Here is a 15,526-nt window from a genome sequence, read left to right as displayed (position 1 = left end):
TGCTATTTAAACACTTCCTTACTATGTGTTTCTATAGTAAGGTACCACTACAACCAAAACCTATTATACCTTTTAAACAGTTTGAGCTCTTTATTAATATCTATTCTTCTTGCAATTGTGGGGCTTGCTGCTACTGTAGAATGATTTTGGAATTTAAGGGTTATTGTACAGTATTTTTGTAACCAGTAGAGAGGAACAATTTTAAACAGTACTAAAACCATTAAAGCTACAGTTTTCATCTAAAGTAATACTGCCTTTTTAGAACTGTGCATCAATTAGGACAATGTTTGGGTGACACGCTATGTAAATCCAAATTATTATAAACAATAATTATAAAAGTAAAGAGTATGGTCAGAATGCTGGAATGAAATTTCTACTTTTTGATTAAAGTGTGCTCTAGAAATTTGAGCATTTATGGCCATAAAAGTCTGGAGTTCCTAAATTCTTTTTGCAAAATTTGGATAAAAACTAAACATTAAACACTTTTTATACTATTTTATGATTTAAAATAACAAAATCCTAGAAGAGAAGAGGGACAGAGAGGATATGAAATGATATGAAGTTCCAAGTGGACAGGCTAAAGAACAATATCAGGAAATACTTATTTTCACAGAAAGGGTGCTGGATACCTAAAATGCCCTCCTGGAATGGATGTTAAAGGCTAAAATGGTAATGGACTTCAAGAATTTATGGGATAAACACACAGGATCTTTATTTTAAAAAAGTGAAGGGATAGCAGAAGTATGAACTAATGACACCACATGCCACAGGGGAAGCCATTATGGGTAACTTGCATGGAACAACAGTTTCGATCCTAATAGCAGTGGTATTGATTTTAACTTCCAAGAATAAACTAGGGTAACAACTAACAGCGGTGGTATCGTGCATCAGGCATCTAAGACTGGGGGTAACTGCAAGGAGTGACCATGGCTAAAACCCATATTTCAATGAACAAAAGATGGTCTGATTTTTTAAACAGCCGCCTTGCTGGTTTTGGTTGCTGTGTGGATTGTTAGAAAGCCTGGGGCTAAACACATAGTAAGGTACTTGGGAGTTGGATTAAGTGTTGGTCTTGTAAAAATTAGAAAGGAAGAAAACATGGCCTAAAATGGCCTTTCAGTGGAAACAGTGGAGGCCAGTATATTAACATATTCTGGACGTGCCTGGGATCGATATGGAAGGTAGTAGTAGGAAAAGGATTGAAGGATCAGGTAAAAGACATGGGTGGAGAACTGGTGCTGGACTGCATTTGGATGTTACATGCATCTCTCACCAAAGTAAAGAAATCGCAACTGGACAGACTAGATGGAATAACTTCTCTTTTTCTGCCATCATTTACTATGTTACTATAATAAATTGACCTCTTTATTAGCCATTTTCTCTTTCTCAACACTATGTTGGGTTCGGGCCCACGGCTTTACTTCCAGATCTCGACTCTTTCAACAGCATCAACTGTGAGGAAATAACCATTCCTTAGTGGTAATTATGCAAGCAATACCACCTTAACAGGATGTCTTAAAATAAGTAACAAATGGACACCTTCGATATCTGTGAAGCAAAAGGCAAGTGCCTTCAACTACCAAGAAATCTGCTTATCTGATAACCAGGCTATATTTTCAAAAGCTTGTGTGAAAGTTAATTATCTAAAACATACATTTCAATGGCTAACAACATAAGTTTGATATATCTTTACAAATTTTCAAATACTCAGGTTGCATGTGCAAATATCTTTAGATAGCCATCTAAATGTTGCATTTGAAAGCATGGCTTTCCTTTAGATAATCAGATGTAAATGTCAAAACTTTGGCCATTAAATGTATCTTTGCTTTCTACAGTATATTAAATGCTATGTTAGTGCGAAACCCTGAACAAAGTATTGTTTCTAAGATATATAAATATCTAGAATCACTCAGCTAAAACATTTTTTTTTTAATTTCATAGCAACAATTTAAAGTCACTTTAGTTTATAAATATTTGTACTGGTTTATTATTTGTATTTATTTATTTAGATTTCTATATTCCGATTATGTACTTGAAAGATCTATTTGAATTTTTAAGGTATCTTAGTTCTCACATGATCTCTATTAGATAGGTTTTGTTTAATATGCTTTCTTTTCATTTCTTAATAGTCATGTTTCTTGATTCAGGTACTAATTCGTTTACAGTAATTTGAGTACCATATTATTAAATCCTGACTATGGCTGTGTGTGTATTGTAGACCTGAAAGAACCTGGCCATTTTTATCTTTACATTTTCTTAATGACATGAGAAAATAATTGATTTTAAAATCCAACAGCCACTTTCAAAACTATATTGCTACTGAGTATAATAATTTATACATACTTATACAGATTGTACCACCATTCTGTGACATCTGTATATTGGTCATGGTGTGTAAATTAGCAGCACTCTTAAGACAACGGGGCTGCAGGGTTTGGGCCCTTCCTGAAGTATGACATATACATTTATGCTTTCCAAGGTGGCTGCAATTAATAACTTTCTTTACCTCAGACATTTTCTATTTGTCCACTCTTCATAATGTATTCTCTTTTCTATCATGGTATGAACAGTTTTACATATCATTTTTTATGACTAAGGCTTGCACAATTATGTATTAATAACTACTGGTTTAATTTTACTTTTTAAAAACTTCATATTTGAGCACATCTGTTTCTGTTGAACTGCCTAATAATGCTTATGTAAAAATTAATTTAAAAGTTTGATGGTTAAATGTCTGGGAATACAGAAGTTTTTTTTTTAAAGTAGATACTCTGCACATAAGCGTCTAACACTTTGAAAATGATCTTCGGCTTAATATATACAAAACCTTACACGTCTAAAATGGGGAAATTTTCAGCATCATGAGTGAATGCAAGGGCATGTATAAGGGCCTGGGCACAGGCTACCATTAAGCATAGAAACTGCAGTCTGGCAGAGTTCAACTAAGCTACCAACTGCAGGGAAAAGTTGAGCCATCTTGCTAGGCTATTTACTGAGGGGATGGGAAGTATGACACTGTGCTAACTACATTCAGTTACAGGGAATGGAGGAATACTCCAGTCAACAGAATATGGAAAGAAATGTTATGGAGAGGGTGAGGAGAAATATGTATGATGAATGAGACCAACAGAGAAAGAACAAAAAGAAACTGGTGACAGAGATAAGCAAGAGAAAAAAAATGGAAGAGGAGAGAGAGAAATGAGGCATGGAAGGAAGAAAAGGTATGGATGAGGGGCATGAAAGGGAAATGGAGGAATGGCAGCAGAATTATAGAATGCATGGAAAGCCATATTCTGGAAAATAAGGAAAGTCAAATGACTGCCAGTATGGTTAAAAAGGTGAAGTGAAAGAGGCTATTACAGACAAGAGAAGAATTTCTTTCAAAAAAATGGAAAGAAGATCCAAATGAAGAAAATAGGAAAAAGCATAAGCACTGGCTAAGTTAGATGCAAAACACTGATAAAGAGAGATTATGAAAAGAAACTCATAATAATTTTTTTTAAACACATCTGAAGCAGGAAGCTTGTGATTGAGGGATAAAAGAGTCACTTAGAGAAGACAAGGTCATAGTGGAAAGGCTAAATTAATTATTTGCTTCAGTGTTTACTGAGGAGGATATTGGGGAGATACCCATGCTAGAAATGGTATGTCATGGTAATGAACTTGAAGATGTAATAGTGCAATTTAACAAACTAAAGAATAGCAAATCACCTGGACCAGATGGTTTACACCCCCAAGTTCTGAAAGAACTAAAAAATGAAACTGCAGGCCTATTAACTAGAAATTTGAAATCTATCATTAAAATCATATATTGCATCTGAAGATCGGAGGGAGACTAATGCCAGTTTTTAAAAAGGGCTCAAGGGGTGAACCAGGAAACCATAGACCAGTGCCTGGAAAAACGATATAATTAGAGAATATATAGACAGACTCGGTTTAATGGTATACAGCCAACAAGGATCTACCCAAGGGAAATCTTACCTCACCAATCTTTTTCAAAGGCGTTAACAAATATGTAGATAAATGTGAGCCAGTGGATATAGTGTATATGAATTTCCAGAAGCCATTTGACAAAGTTCCACATGAAAGAAAATTAAAAAGTCCTGGGATAGAAGGCATTATCCTAATGTGGATTCTGAATAGATTAAAAGACAGAAAACAGAGTAGGACAAAATGATCAGTTTTCTCAATGGAGGAAGATAAATAGTAGAGTGCCTCAAGGATCTGTACTGGGACTGGTGCTTTTTAACATTTATAAATGATCTGGAAAAAGGAACAATGAGTGGAATAATCAAATCTGCAGATGACAAAATATTATTCCACATTGTTGCATCACAAGTGGATTTAGAGAAATTGCAGGATGACCTTGCAAAACTGGGCATCCAAATGTCAGATGAAATTTAATCTGGACAAGTACAAAGTAATGCACATAGGCAAAAACAATCCTAATGGTAGCTACACAATATCAGGTTCCAGATTAGGAGTCACCATCCAAGAAAGGGATTGTAAGATCTGTGACCCTTGTTATTGTGGTAAGGTTGGCCCAACCTACACGGTAGGTCCCATAGACTCTCACCGACAGCTGTCAGAGCTATACAGAAGAGAGACTGAATAGGAGCTTCACCTATACAACCCCTTTCCCCTTGGATTGAGCTCTTGGGTTCTAGGGGCTGGCAGGTCTTAGGTGAGAATCTCTATGGCAATGGCATAGGCATTAATCTAGGGCCAGTCTAGACTCAGAGGCAGGCAGCAAACAAGAATGGTCAGGGTCCAAACAAAGGTAAGATCCAGAAGTCAGTTCAAGGGAAGGCAGGTAAGACTGAGGAGACAAGGCAAGGTTGGGCTGGAGAGGAGAGGCAAGGCAAGGCAAGGATGGGCTGGAGAGACTAGGCAGGAACAGGAAGGCAATAAACAGGAGCAGCAAAACTCACTACAAATAACGATGCAGGAGACCCATTGCTGATGCAGAGAAGTGTTGCAAGACTGAGGTTTATATAAGTCCAAGGGGGATATCATCAGAAAGTGCCACTCCTGGTTTCCTGCCATTGAACACATATGCGTGCGCAGGCATGCGCCTATGGGGAAGTAGAGCCTTTGCAGCATATTGGTCATAGAGGTTGGAGCAAGCGATGTTCCTGACATGCTGAGGACAACCGTCAAGGTTGTAGAATGGTGGCATAGGAAAGAGGCTCCGGCAACTTCCTGATGTGTGGAGGCTGAGTGGCGTCGGGAGGTGAGTGTGGTGGTTTGTAATTTACTAAATGTAATAGGGATCTAGGTATCATTGTGGACAATACTTTGAAACCTGCAGTACAGTATACAGCTGTGGTCAAAAAAGCAAAAAATGTTAGGCATTCTGAAGAAAGAAATGGAGAATATCATAATACTTCTGAATTGCTCCATGATGCGAGTGCATGTCTGGTTGGTGCATCTCAAAAAAAGATATAGTAAAACAAGAAAAAGTACAGTGAAGGGTGATCAAAATGATAAAGGGGATGGAATGGCTCCCCTATGAGGAAAAGCTAGAGCAGTTAGGGCTCTTCACTTGGAGAAGACACGGCTGAGGGAGATATGATAGAGGTCTATAAAATCTTGAATGGTGTGGCAAGGGTAAATGCAAATCAGTTATTTACTCTTTCAAAAAATAAAATGACTAGGGGACACTCCATGCAGTTACTAAATAGCACATTTAAAACAAATTGAAGAAAAAGTTTCTCACAACGCTCAAGTAAGCTCTAGAATTCATTGCCAGAGGATATGTGTGGTAAAGGCAGTTAGTATATAGCTGGGTTTAAAAAAAGGTTAGTATAGCTAGATTTAAAAAAAGGTCCATAAACTTATTAACCAGGTAGAATTAGGTAAAACCATTGCTTATCCATAGATTCCATGCTGCGTATGCCTATCTACTATCTAGGATCCTGCCAGGTACTTGTGACCTGGATTAGCAACAGTCGGAAACAGGATACTAGGTTTTCAGTCTGATCCACTATGATGGTCCTCATTTGTTTATAAACTACCAGAACGAACGTGGGGTGCAAGATGAGGAGGTGGAGAGAAATAAGGGTGAGGAATTAAACTTATGCAGGTTGAGAACAGTCGAAGAAGAGAGAAGTGACACATAAGAAAAAGATCAATGATGGATAGACAGATGGAAAGGAGGAAAAAACTGAAAAAGGAAGAAAAAGAATGAAAGATGAAAAAGCTCCAAAAGGGAATTAGAGAATGTATAAAATGAAGGCAGAGGAGAGGGGAAAAGAAAAAAAAAAAATCAGAAAAATGTGACTTCTGGAAGACTTAAAAATATATATTGTATATACATTTCTTTGAAACTGTGTGTAATAACGGAAATGTTGCATTGCTCTACTCAGCATTAATCGTACAGCCCCTTCTGGGCTGCACGGACACTCCTAACCCCTCTTTCCCTCTATCTTTGGTACCCAAATCTGTGTATGAAGTGAATTGGAGGGCTAGACTGAGGACTTTAAGTTAAAGTACAAAATTTGCTGTAGGGCTGTGCCTGCTTCTGACTGAACATCTAGTGATCTTTGAAAATTCATTCTATTTTTTTTATAAACCTAGTATTAGACGCATAACTCTGGACTAGAGAGACAATTGCATACCTTTGAAAATTTAAACCACTGTCTGGCGTTACTGCTCTTTTAGAAACTGGAACTTCCATGTCAATCAACTGGGAATTCCAGAGGGCACTATCTGACAGCAGAGGCCTGGTGAAGCTTAAATAGCAGTTGAGAGAAAGATTTAAAAAGGTATTGGAAGTTACAATATTCATTTAAATTCAATTTCCTAAATAGTTCTCTTAGCATAGGGTTCTATAATTAGAATAACTGCTTTTGATCTCATTAGATGTATCTTGCTGGACAGTCAACTTAATTGTTTATAACTTATCTAGGTAAAGAGTCCTCAAGTTCAGATGAGCATTTTATTTAAACATATCAATATTTGTACAAAAAAAATTTACACACTTTGCAAAGCAAGCAATAACTTATTTCTAAATAAAAAAACCTCCCAATCTTTTGAAAAGATGCCCGCCATCTATTTACGCAATACATATAAAAAGACAGCTTGAGGGCATATTAATCAAATTGCAAGTTTTAGATGAAACAATCTGACCTGTTCTCTTATGATACAGAAACAGAGCATTGGCCTATACTTAGTGTTAGCCTCCTAACTTTTATTTTAATGTAATGCGTTACCACAGTGTGAAACTGGAAACAAGGGGAATTTTTTTTACTGGTTATTATACTAAAAATTAGAATCAGTATTAAAATATGGATGGTGGTCAGGCAAAAGTACAAGGACAAGACCAAAACAAAAATATCTAAATAAACATAAAAAATGAATGAGCTACTGAATTTATATCAATTGTACCGCTGATCAAAGACTGGGAGCACCTTTGGTTAATAGTAAGTGAAGACAAGTGTGTTTGGCGAGTTTAGTTTCTCTAAATCCCCAACCAATGAAATAATCAGTTAAAGAGCAGGCTGTCTTCACCACTAAGTCTACAGATCATTTGAATGGTGCAACTTTGATTGGAACAGTGAGATGAAATGAAGGTTTTCATAAAATGACAAATGAAACTAGACAACAAATGCACAGCTTACTCCAGTCATCATGCCTGAATACTCTGCAACCTAATCTTGATTCAATTTAAAAATGCAATTAAGCACAAGCATCGGTAGCCTTTTCCACCACTCCCAACCAGATGTTTCATGGGCTGAGCAATGCTCTGTGTAAGAAAATCATTAGACCAATTTACATTATACCTGTGCTAATGTTGCAATCTGTGGCTGTGCCTGTATCGTCATCTGTTGGGTTTCTGCCTCTGTGACAGCTGCATCTCCACTCTGCTGAGTCTCTGCACCAGATTCCATGGTCATTTAGTAACCTACAAATCGCAGTGATATGTGTCAGGAGTAAGGCTGTTCCTTCTTCATGGCTAACGTGGCTCCCATGAAATACCAGCAATTCTTCAAAATGACACTAAAATTTGGTATATTTTGAAAGATGATCCATGATTGATCTTTTTTCTATTAATATTTCCATGACTTTGCATTTCTCATATCCTAATTTTCTGTATTAAAATGCATTAGCACATCTTGTATAAACAGTATAGATGGAACAGTTTAACAACAGACTGATATTGTTATTAAGTAAAAACACAATTTGTGGCAATATACAAAGCAATATACAAAGTGCCAAATTACAATTTGCTATAATTGCAAGGAAAATATTCCTGCAGATGCAAAACATTTTATGAATCGCACAGTATAATGGAGTCTACGTGTCAACTGGGCATCTAATACAATTCTCTTTTCAATGCTCCCCTTTAGCGCCTACTAATTTCTTACACAAAAGAACTCTCTAAGAAGTCCACATTTCTATAAATGGACAGCTGTTTAATTGTTTTTCACTACAGTAACACTGAAAATGATTTCTCAACTCGAAAAACCTAAAAACTGCCATTTTGTAAAATTAAACTCAAGTCAAAGCTCTATACTGTAGTTACACTTTCATGACATACAAATCCCACAAAGAAACTCAAAAGTGAGTTTTCTTTGAAAAGCAAATTATATGCAGATCACCCTAAGCCACCTGAATAGCAGTTACAGCTTTTCCTCAAACATATTCAAAGTTTAAATAGGGTAATCAACTAAGTTTAACAAATTAAAGACTTAAAATTAAGGTAGAGAAAATAGTAATACTGTGACATGCTGATTTAGAGTTTCCCCCATATATGTTTTTTTGTAGAATTTAAATATAAAGCAGAGTTGCTTACCTGTAACAGGTGTTCTCCCAGGACAGCAGGATGTTAGTCCTCACATGGGGGTGACATCATCGGATGGAGCCCTATCATGGAACACTTTTGTCAAAGTTTCTAGAACTTTGACTGGCACACTGAGCATGCTCAGCATGCCACCAACCCTGCATCCAGCAGGGGTCCCCCTTCAGTCTTGTTTGTAGCAAAAAGTACGAGCAAAAATAAATAATAAAACATAAGCGAACCCAACTCCACGGGGTGGTGGGCAGGTTTCATGAGAACTAACATCCTGCTGTCCTGGGAGAACACCTGTTACAGGGTAAGCAACTCTTTCTCCCAGGACAAGCAGGATGGCAGTTCTCACATGTGGGTGAATAGCGAGCTACAGGATGCCCGAATAGAATGAACCAAACACACCCAACGACGTGCAACAGGCACAACAACTGAGGTGGTTTTGGGTATCAGGGTAGCCTGAGTTTCTTAGTGGGTTGTAGGCAGGAAGTTGGGTTATTAAGATGGAAATAAATTACACAGGGCAGACTGGCCAAAGATGGAATCTTGTCGGCCAGCCTTGTCGAGACAATAATGAGCTGCAAAGGTGTGGAGAGAGCTCCATGTAGCAGCTCTGCAGATGTCAGCAATAGATACAGAACAGAGGTGTGCTACCATAGCTCTTACTGAATGCGCTTTTACCAACAAGCGGAAGGCCTGCTTGTTGGTAACATAAGGAAATGCAGTCCGCCAGCCAGGTGGACAGGGCCTGCTTGCTCAGGTAAGAGCCTGTGCCCCCCTTACTTGTTGAGGTACCACATTGCTACTTGGTTGTCTGTTTGAATTAGGATTGCTTTGTTGGAGAGGCAATCCCGAAAAGCGAAGAGGGCATATCGAACTGCCCGAAGCTCCAGAAAATGTATCTGGTGCTTTGCTTCCGCTGTGGTCCAGGTTCCCTGGGTTTGGAGGTTGTTGACATGGGCTCCCCAATCCAGGTTGAATGCATCTGTTGTCAGAGTAATTTGAGGTTGGAAGGGTAGTCCTTCCTGCAGATTGGACTCCTGTATCCACCAAGCAAGTGAGAGACGAAGCTGGCTGGTGACATGAACAATGTGGGACATGTGTTTAAAGTCCTACTGGTCCCAATTAAAAGTCCATTGTGTTACTCTCATGGCTAGTCGAGCCATTGGGGTTACATGAACCGTGGACGCCATGTGACCTAATAAGGTTAGTAGATGACGAGCTGTAATGGTTCAGCGAGTCTGCACTGCTTTGGCCAAGGTTGATAATGTGCGTGCTCGGTCCTTTGGTAGAAACTCTTTGGCCTGGACAGTGTTTAGATCTGCTCTGATGAATGAGAGGGTGCGTGATGGAGTCAGATGTGACTTGGGGTAGTTTATTATTAGGAACCCCAAGAATTGCAGTAGGCTGATGGTGAAATGGAGGGAGTGGAGCACTACCTCTTGGGATGGACCTCTGAGGAGCCAATCATCTAGATATGGATAGACGTGGATGTTGCGTTGTCGCAAGTGAGCTGTGACTACTGCCAGGCATTTCGTAAATACTCGGGGTGCTGATGCTAGGCCAAATGGCAGCACTCTGTATTGGAAATGATTGTGGCAGACTATAAATCTGAGGTATTTTCGATGAGGAGGGTATAAGGCAATATGGACGTAAGCCTCCTGAAGATCTAGAGAGCAGAGCCAATGTGCCCGTTGCAGGAGAGGAAGCATAGTGCCTAGGGTTACCATTCTGAACTTTTCTTTGCGGAGATGTTTGTTTAGGGCGCATAGATCCAGAATAGGATGAATGCCACCTGACTTTTTTGGAATTAGAAAAAACCCGAGACTAGAACCATTGACCCCACTGCAGTCGAGGTACCAGTTCCACGGCATTGGACTGCAGAAGGGCAGAGAGCTCTGCCTCGAGAAGTGGAGAGCAATTGATTAGACCCCACACCGGACATGGTGAAATGTTCGGTGGTAGTGTGAGGAAGTTCAGATGCTAACCCTGGGAGAAAGGACCCATTGGTCTGTTGTAATTTTGTGCCATATGCTGATAAAACGGCACAAGTGGCCTCCGACAGGAATGGGTGTGGTAGGTGGGGGTTGATTTCTGCCCTCTAGAAAGGAGTCAAAACCCCGATGCTGGACCAGTCTGCGGGGCTGTTGATGAGGCTGACCTTTTTGAGAGGGTCTAGACTGTCTAGTACGGGATGGAGGCGGGTAATACCTACGTGGCTTATAGGATAGCTTCCTAGGATCCCGCCGAAAAGACCTCTTGGTGGTAGATGGGAAGTCTGAGGGGAGAGTGGACAGCTGACGCAAGGTGTCATGGTGATATTTAGTTGCGTCCCTGTTCCTGGATTTTGTCACCAAATTATCCCCTGTACATGGGAGGTCTGCCTGGCGTAGGTTAGAAGACTTGAGCCATGCCCAGCGTCTGGCACTTATGCCTGCTGCTGATACTCTTGAGGCAGTTTCAAAGATGTCGCATGCTGCCCGAACTTCATACTTTCCAGCATTGAGTCCCTTTTGGAGGATTGCGATGAGCCCTTCTTGATATTCCTCCAGTAGGGTCTCGGAGAATTCTTGGACTTTCTTCCAAAGATTCTTTGAGTACTGAGACATGTATAGCTGGTAGGCTGCTATACATGCCATCAGCATAGAACCATGGAAGACCCTTCGTCCGAAGGCATCCAAGGATTTCTGTTCTTTACCTGGAGGGGCAGAAGAATGAGGCCGTGATCTCTTGGCTTTCTTCTTGACAGACTCAACGATTACAGATTGATGGGGCAGTTGGCTTTTGTGAAACCCCGGAGCTGATTGAACCAGATAGGTGGCATCAGTTTTTCTGTTCACTGGTGCAACTGTGCCAGGGTGCTCCCAGGTGTGTTGTAACAAGTCAAGGAGTACTTCATGTACTGGAACTGCCATCACTTCTTTAGGGGCATCCACAAATTGCAGCACCTCAAGCATCTTGTGCCTGGCATCCTCCTCTGTTTGTAGTTTACAAGGGATGGTTTCAGACATCTCTAATGACATTGGCAAATGTGAGGTCTTCAGGAGGGGAGCGGCGGTGTTCTTCTGGGGGTGAAGGCTCTGACAGGAATTCATCGCACCATATGGGTCTTCAGATGGAGGTAAGGGTCCAAATCCAGCCTAATTCGGAGGTGGCACAGATGGGAAGGATGGAGATGCCGACGCAGGTACCGAGGATGGCGATGGCATTGATGGAATCGGCGAATTTTGGTGGATGTCGGGATATCAATAGACCCAATGGTCTTGGAATCGGCTCTGGCATCGGTGAAATTTGTTCCTCATCCGAGACAACAGAATGGGGATCGGTGTCTGTGGTCTTGCAGGTGCCGATGGCATGAAAGGAACGGGCACCGATGGTAATGCATTGATCAGTGTATCCAGGCGCTCGAGGAGTGAAGTCAGCATGATAAGCTTCGGATCCGGTGTTGGCATGGGAGCCGGTGCAGACTGGAATCCCCGAAGTGCCTGAAGTACTGCCTCTTGGACCATCTGGTCCAATTCCTACCGGAAGGCTGGTGTTGCCAACACAGCGACCGGGGTTGGAGGCTCAGAAGGCGTTGCCAGAGGGTCCCACCTGTATCAGTGGAGTCTCTGCTCCCAACACTGGTGCCGGTGGGGGAACGCCTTGGTGTCCCGGGTTCAGAGGGAGATAGGGCCCCCTTCTCCCCAGGACTTCTTGGCCAGTGTCTCTGTCGATGACTTGTTGGTGCCAGCATCGGAAGAAGGCTCACGTCAATGGCAGTGACAGTGCTTTTCCCGATGCTTGGTCCAGTCCTTCTCCGGCACAGAGGAGGAAGATGTTGATGCCTTCAAACGTGAAGAAGCCAGTGAAGGACGATAACCGGTGTCTCGATGGCGGAGTCGATAAAGATGAAGGCTTTCGACCCGATGTACTCTTGGCTGGAGTAGATGGAGACTCATGTTTGAATAGGTGTTCCTTCTTTTCCAAGCGGGCCCTACGGCCTTTTGGTGTCATCTGGGCACAGCTAGTGCACCGCTGGACGTCGTGAGCGGGCCCCCAAGCACAAGACACAAATGTCATGAGGATCCGTAATGGACATGGTCCTTGGGCACTCGGGGCATTTTGAAACCCGGTTGCCATTTTTCAAAAGAGAAGGGCGGCGCGCAGTCTGTGGCTATCAGGCACCGATGAAAGCACCGCCGGGAACCGACCACAAAAGATGAGGTAAAACTTACTAGCGTTGACGGAGGTCGATGGGGGACCCCGGGATGGGGAAAAAGTTTGAAAATTTTAAAGAAAGTTTCCGTGAGGAAAAAATTGTGAGGAATTCTCACAAAGCTCCTGAAAACCGCGAGGCTACTCCTAAGCGGAAAAAAAGAGACTGAAGGGGGATCCCTGCTGGATGCAGGGTTGGTGGCATGCTGGGCATGCTCAGTGTGCCAGTCAAAGTTCTACAAACTTTGACAAAAGTGTTCCATGATAGGGCTCCTTCCGATGATGTCACCCACATGTGAGCACTACCATCCTGCTTGTCCTGGGAGAAAATATATTTTTAAAAGGTTTGAAAAATACTTTTTCAAAAGTAAACAACCAATCAGTATTAGGGATTATAAGAAGAAATGTGCAGCGTGGCAGGCTAGCTATATCAGGATACTGTTTGAAAGGGCAACAGGTTTTTAACTAGCCACTATATTTTCTCCTCTCAAACTAGAAAAATAGTATACCTTTAAAGTAACCCTATGATGATAAATCACCACAAACAAATGCATAGTCCAGTCTGATTCTTTCAGGAGCTGATGTAAGGTAAGATAGCTCACCATCCAATTAGATTTCAAGAAAGAAATGTTCTGAAAACTACAACTGTGTTCTATGTGCAGTAGCTAAATTAATAAAATAAGAAATCTTAACCTGTGAGTTTAAAATATATGATATAATAAACCATGTAGTCAAACGCAGGCAGCCACAGTACCACATAGCTGCCTGAAGATGATAGTCTAATAGAAAAAAAAATGAATGTGATGGTGTTTCTTTCCAAATCAAGAATGCTATCCTAAGGCATTGCACAATAGCCATATAGATGTAATTAACTATAACCCAAACTGCAATAGATAGGTCAGGACAGATCCTTTGGAATTAGGAAATGTGAGTTAAAATACAAGATTGTAGCAAACCAGTGATAAGCAACTGGTGGCCCATCAGGCTTCTGAGTGCAACCCATACAAGTGCACTGATCTGACCATTTGTCACATGGGTGGCAACACTGCATGAGCAACACTTCTGGTTTCAATATATTAAGCACAGTTTTAAGAGATATAAGATACCATTGTAAATACTGCCATCTATTGACTGCTGAAGGCAGTGCAGATCAATTTGCTTGTTTGCAATACTGTTCGTGTGAAACAGATAAAATTGGCAAAGCTTCCTGGTTAAACACAGCAGTGTGCAACTGCTGGTGGTCATACCTACCTAGAGTATATTACTTTTGTCAGTAATCTGCCTTTAGTTTTATCACAGATTGCATTGTGCCACAGAAACACAGAAGCATGTACTTAGATAAGCATAAGTGACAAAGACTAGTTTTTAAATTGCTTTGTTACCTGCAAAGAAAAAGAAAAAAGGAAAGCTTTTCTCAGAAGGAGAATTAGTGAAGCAACACATTATCAAATCCTCAGATGTTCTATTTGATTGGTTTAAAAACCAAGAGAAACTTATTGATGTGTTAAACATCTGCAACTCAGCAAGCTACTGTGAGTCACAGAATGAAAAACATATCTGCCAACTTCAAATTTTGTGCCTGTGGTACTGTATTACATCTTGCTGTTATGTTCATTTGAATGAGTTCACTAAAAACTTCAATTATAAAAAAAAAAAAAAAAAAGTTTTTCAGAATTGTACATTCAAGTGAGGCGATCTGTATAGAGCAACATGAATGCAAAAGATATTAAAAATGCTACTCAGTTCTGCATCTACATTTGTTGTGTTGACAGTTATCTGAAGGTGATAGAAGAATTGTTAAATCTTTTGAATGTACATGGGAAAGCACAAGTCTCATTTTTCGAGGCATTTACTGATTTTATCAAACAGCACAAATTACCTTTGACAGGAAAACACAATGGATTTGTGATTTTTTTGTTGAATACTTGCATACCTGATGTATTTGGTGTGCACTGCATAATCCACCAATAAATGCTCTGTGCTAAACATAAGGGAGACAGACTAAAAGTTGTAATGGACAAAGTAGTACAAAGTTAATTTTCTACGCATTCTTTCACTGTACCACTGTCAGTTTGTGGAATTTTTGAACCATTTGAACGTTATTTTTTTTTTTAGCATAAAATCTCAATTGCTGGACTCAAGCTATGCTAGATCCCTTCTCATGTTTTCTACACCTTATTGGCTGTTTGGCTGTGTTCCTCGTTGCAGATTTTTTCTTTGAAACAGGTGAGAGCAGAGATCAGATTTCAAAGTTGAAAATATATTTGCTTTGACGACTGAAGTGCAATTAAGCCTTGAAGCAGCCTAATTTGAAATGCTGGTCAACAGCAGCTTCTGTGTTTCAGTTTGCACATTTTATCCACTGTGAATGAAGAAGTGGCTTTGAGAAAAGCTAAGTTTCATATTTTATTAGATGTGGAAATTTTAAGAAAAAAATGTTAAGTAAATAAAAGAAAGGAAAATTAGTTCTTACCTGTTAATTTTCGTTCCTGTAGTACCACAGATCAGTCCAGACAGTGGGTTGAGCCTCCTTTCCAG

General features: G+C 40.3%; 1 protein-coding gene across 4 annotated transcripts in view; it reads right to left on the bottom strand.

The window, feature by feature from the left end:
• CREB1 (cAMP responsive element binding protein 1) overlaps positions 1-15,526 on the bottom strand; it is a 262,890-nt gene that overhangs the window by 159,472 nt on the left and 87,892 nt on the right. For 2 of the 4 annotated variants that reach the window (XM_029606357.1, XM_029606358.1), the window contains exon 2: positions 7,785-7,906. The exons of 1 other annotated variant lie outside the window; for it this stretch is intronic. In XM_029606357.1, the coding sequence (XP_029462217.1) occupies positions 7,785-7,898 (114 nt within the window). In that variant the 5' untranslated portion in view covers positions 7,899-7,906. Of the gene's footprint in view, positions 1-6,620; positions 6,735-7,784; positions 7,907-15,526 lie in introns of those variants that run through there. One more of the 4 variants, XM_029606361.1, reaches the window with a different exon arrangement.

This window comes from Rhinatrema bivittatum, chromosome 6 (assembly GCF_901001135.1).
Source record: "Rhinatrema bivittatum chromosome 6, aRhiBiv1.1, whole genome shotgun sequence".
Taxonomy (NCBI): Eukaryota; Metazoa; Chordata; class Amphibia; order Gymnophiona; family Rhinatrematidae; genus Rhinatrema; species Rhinatrema bivittatum.
The sequence above is the reverse complement of the archived record's forward strand: the minus strand, read 5'-3'. Positions and strand labels throughout refer to the sequence as shown.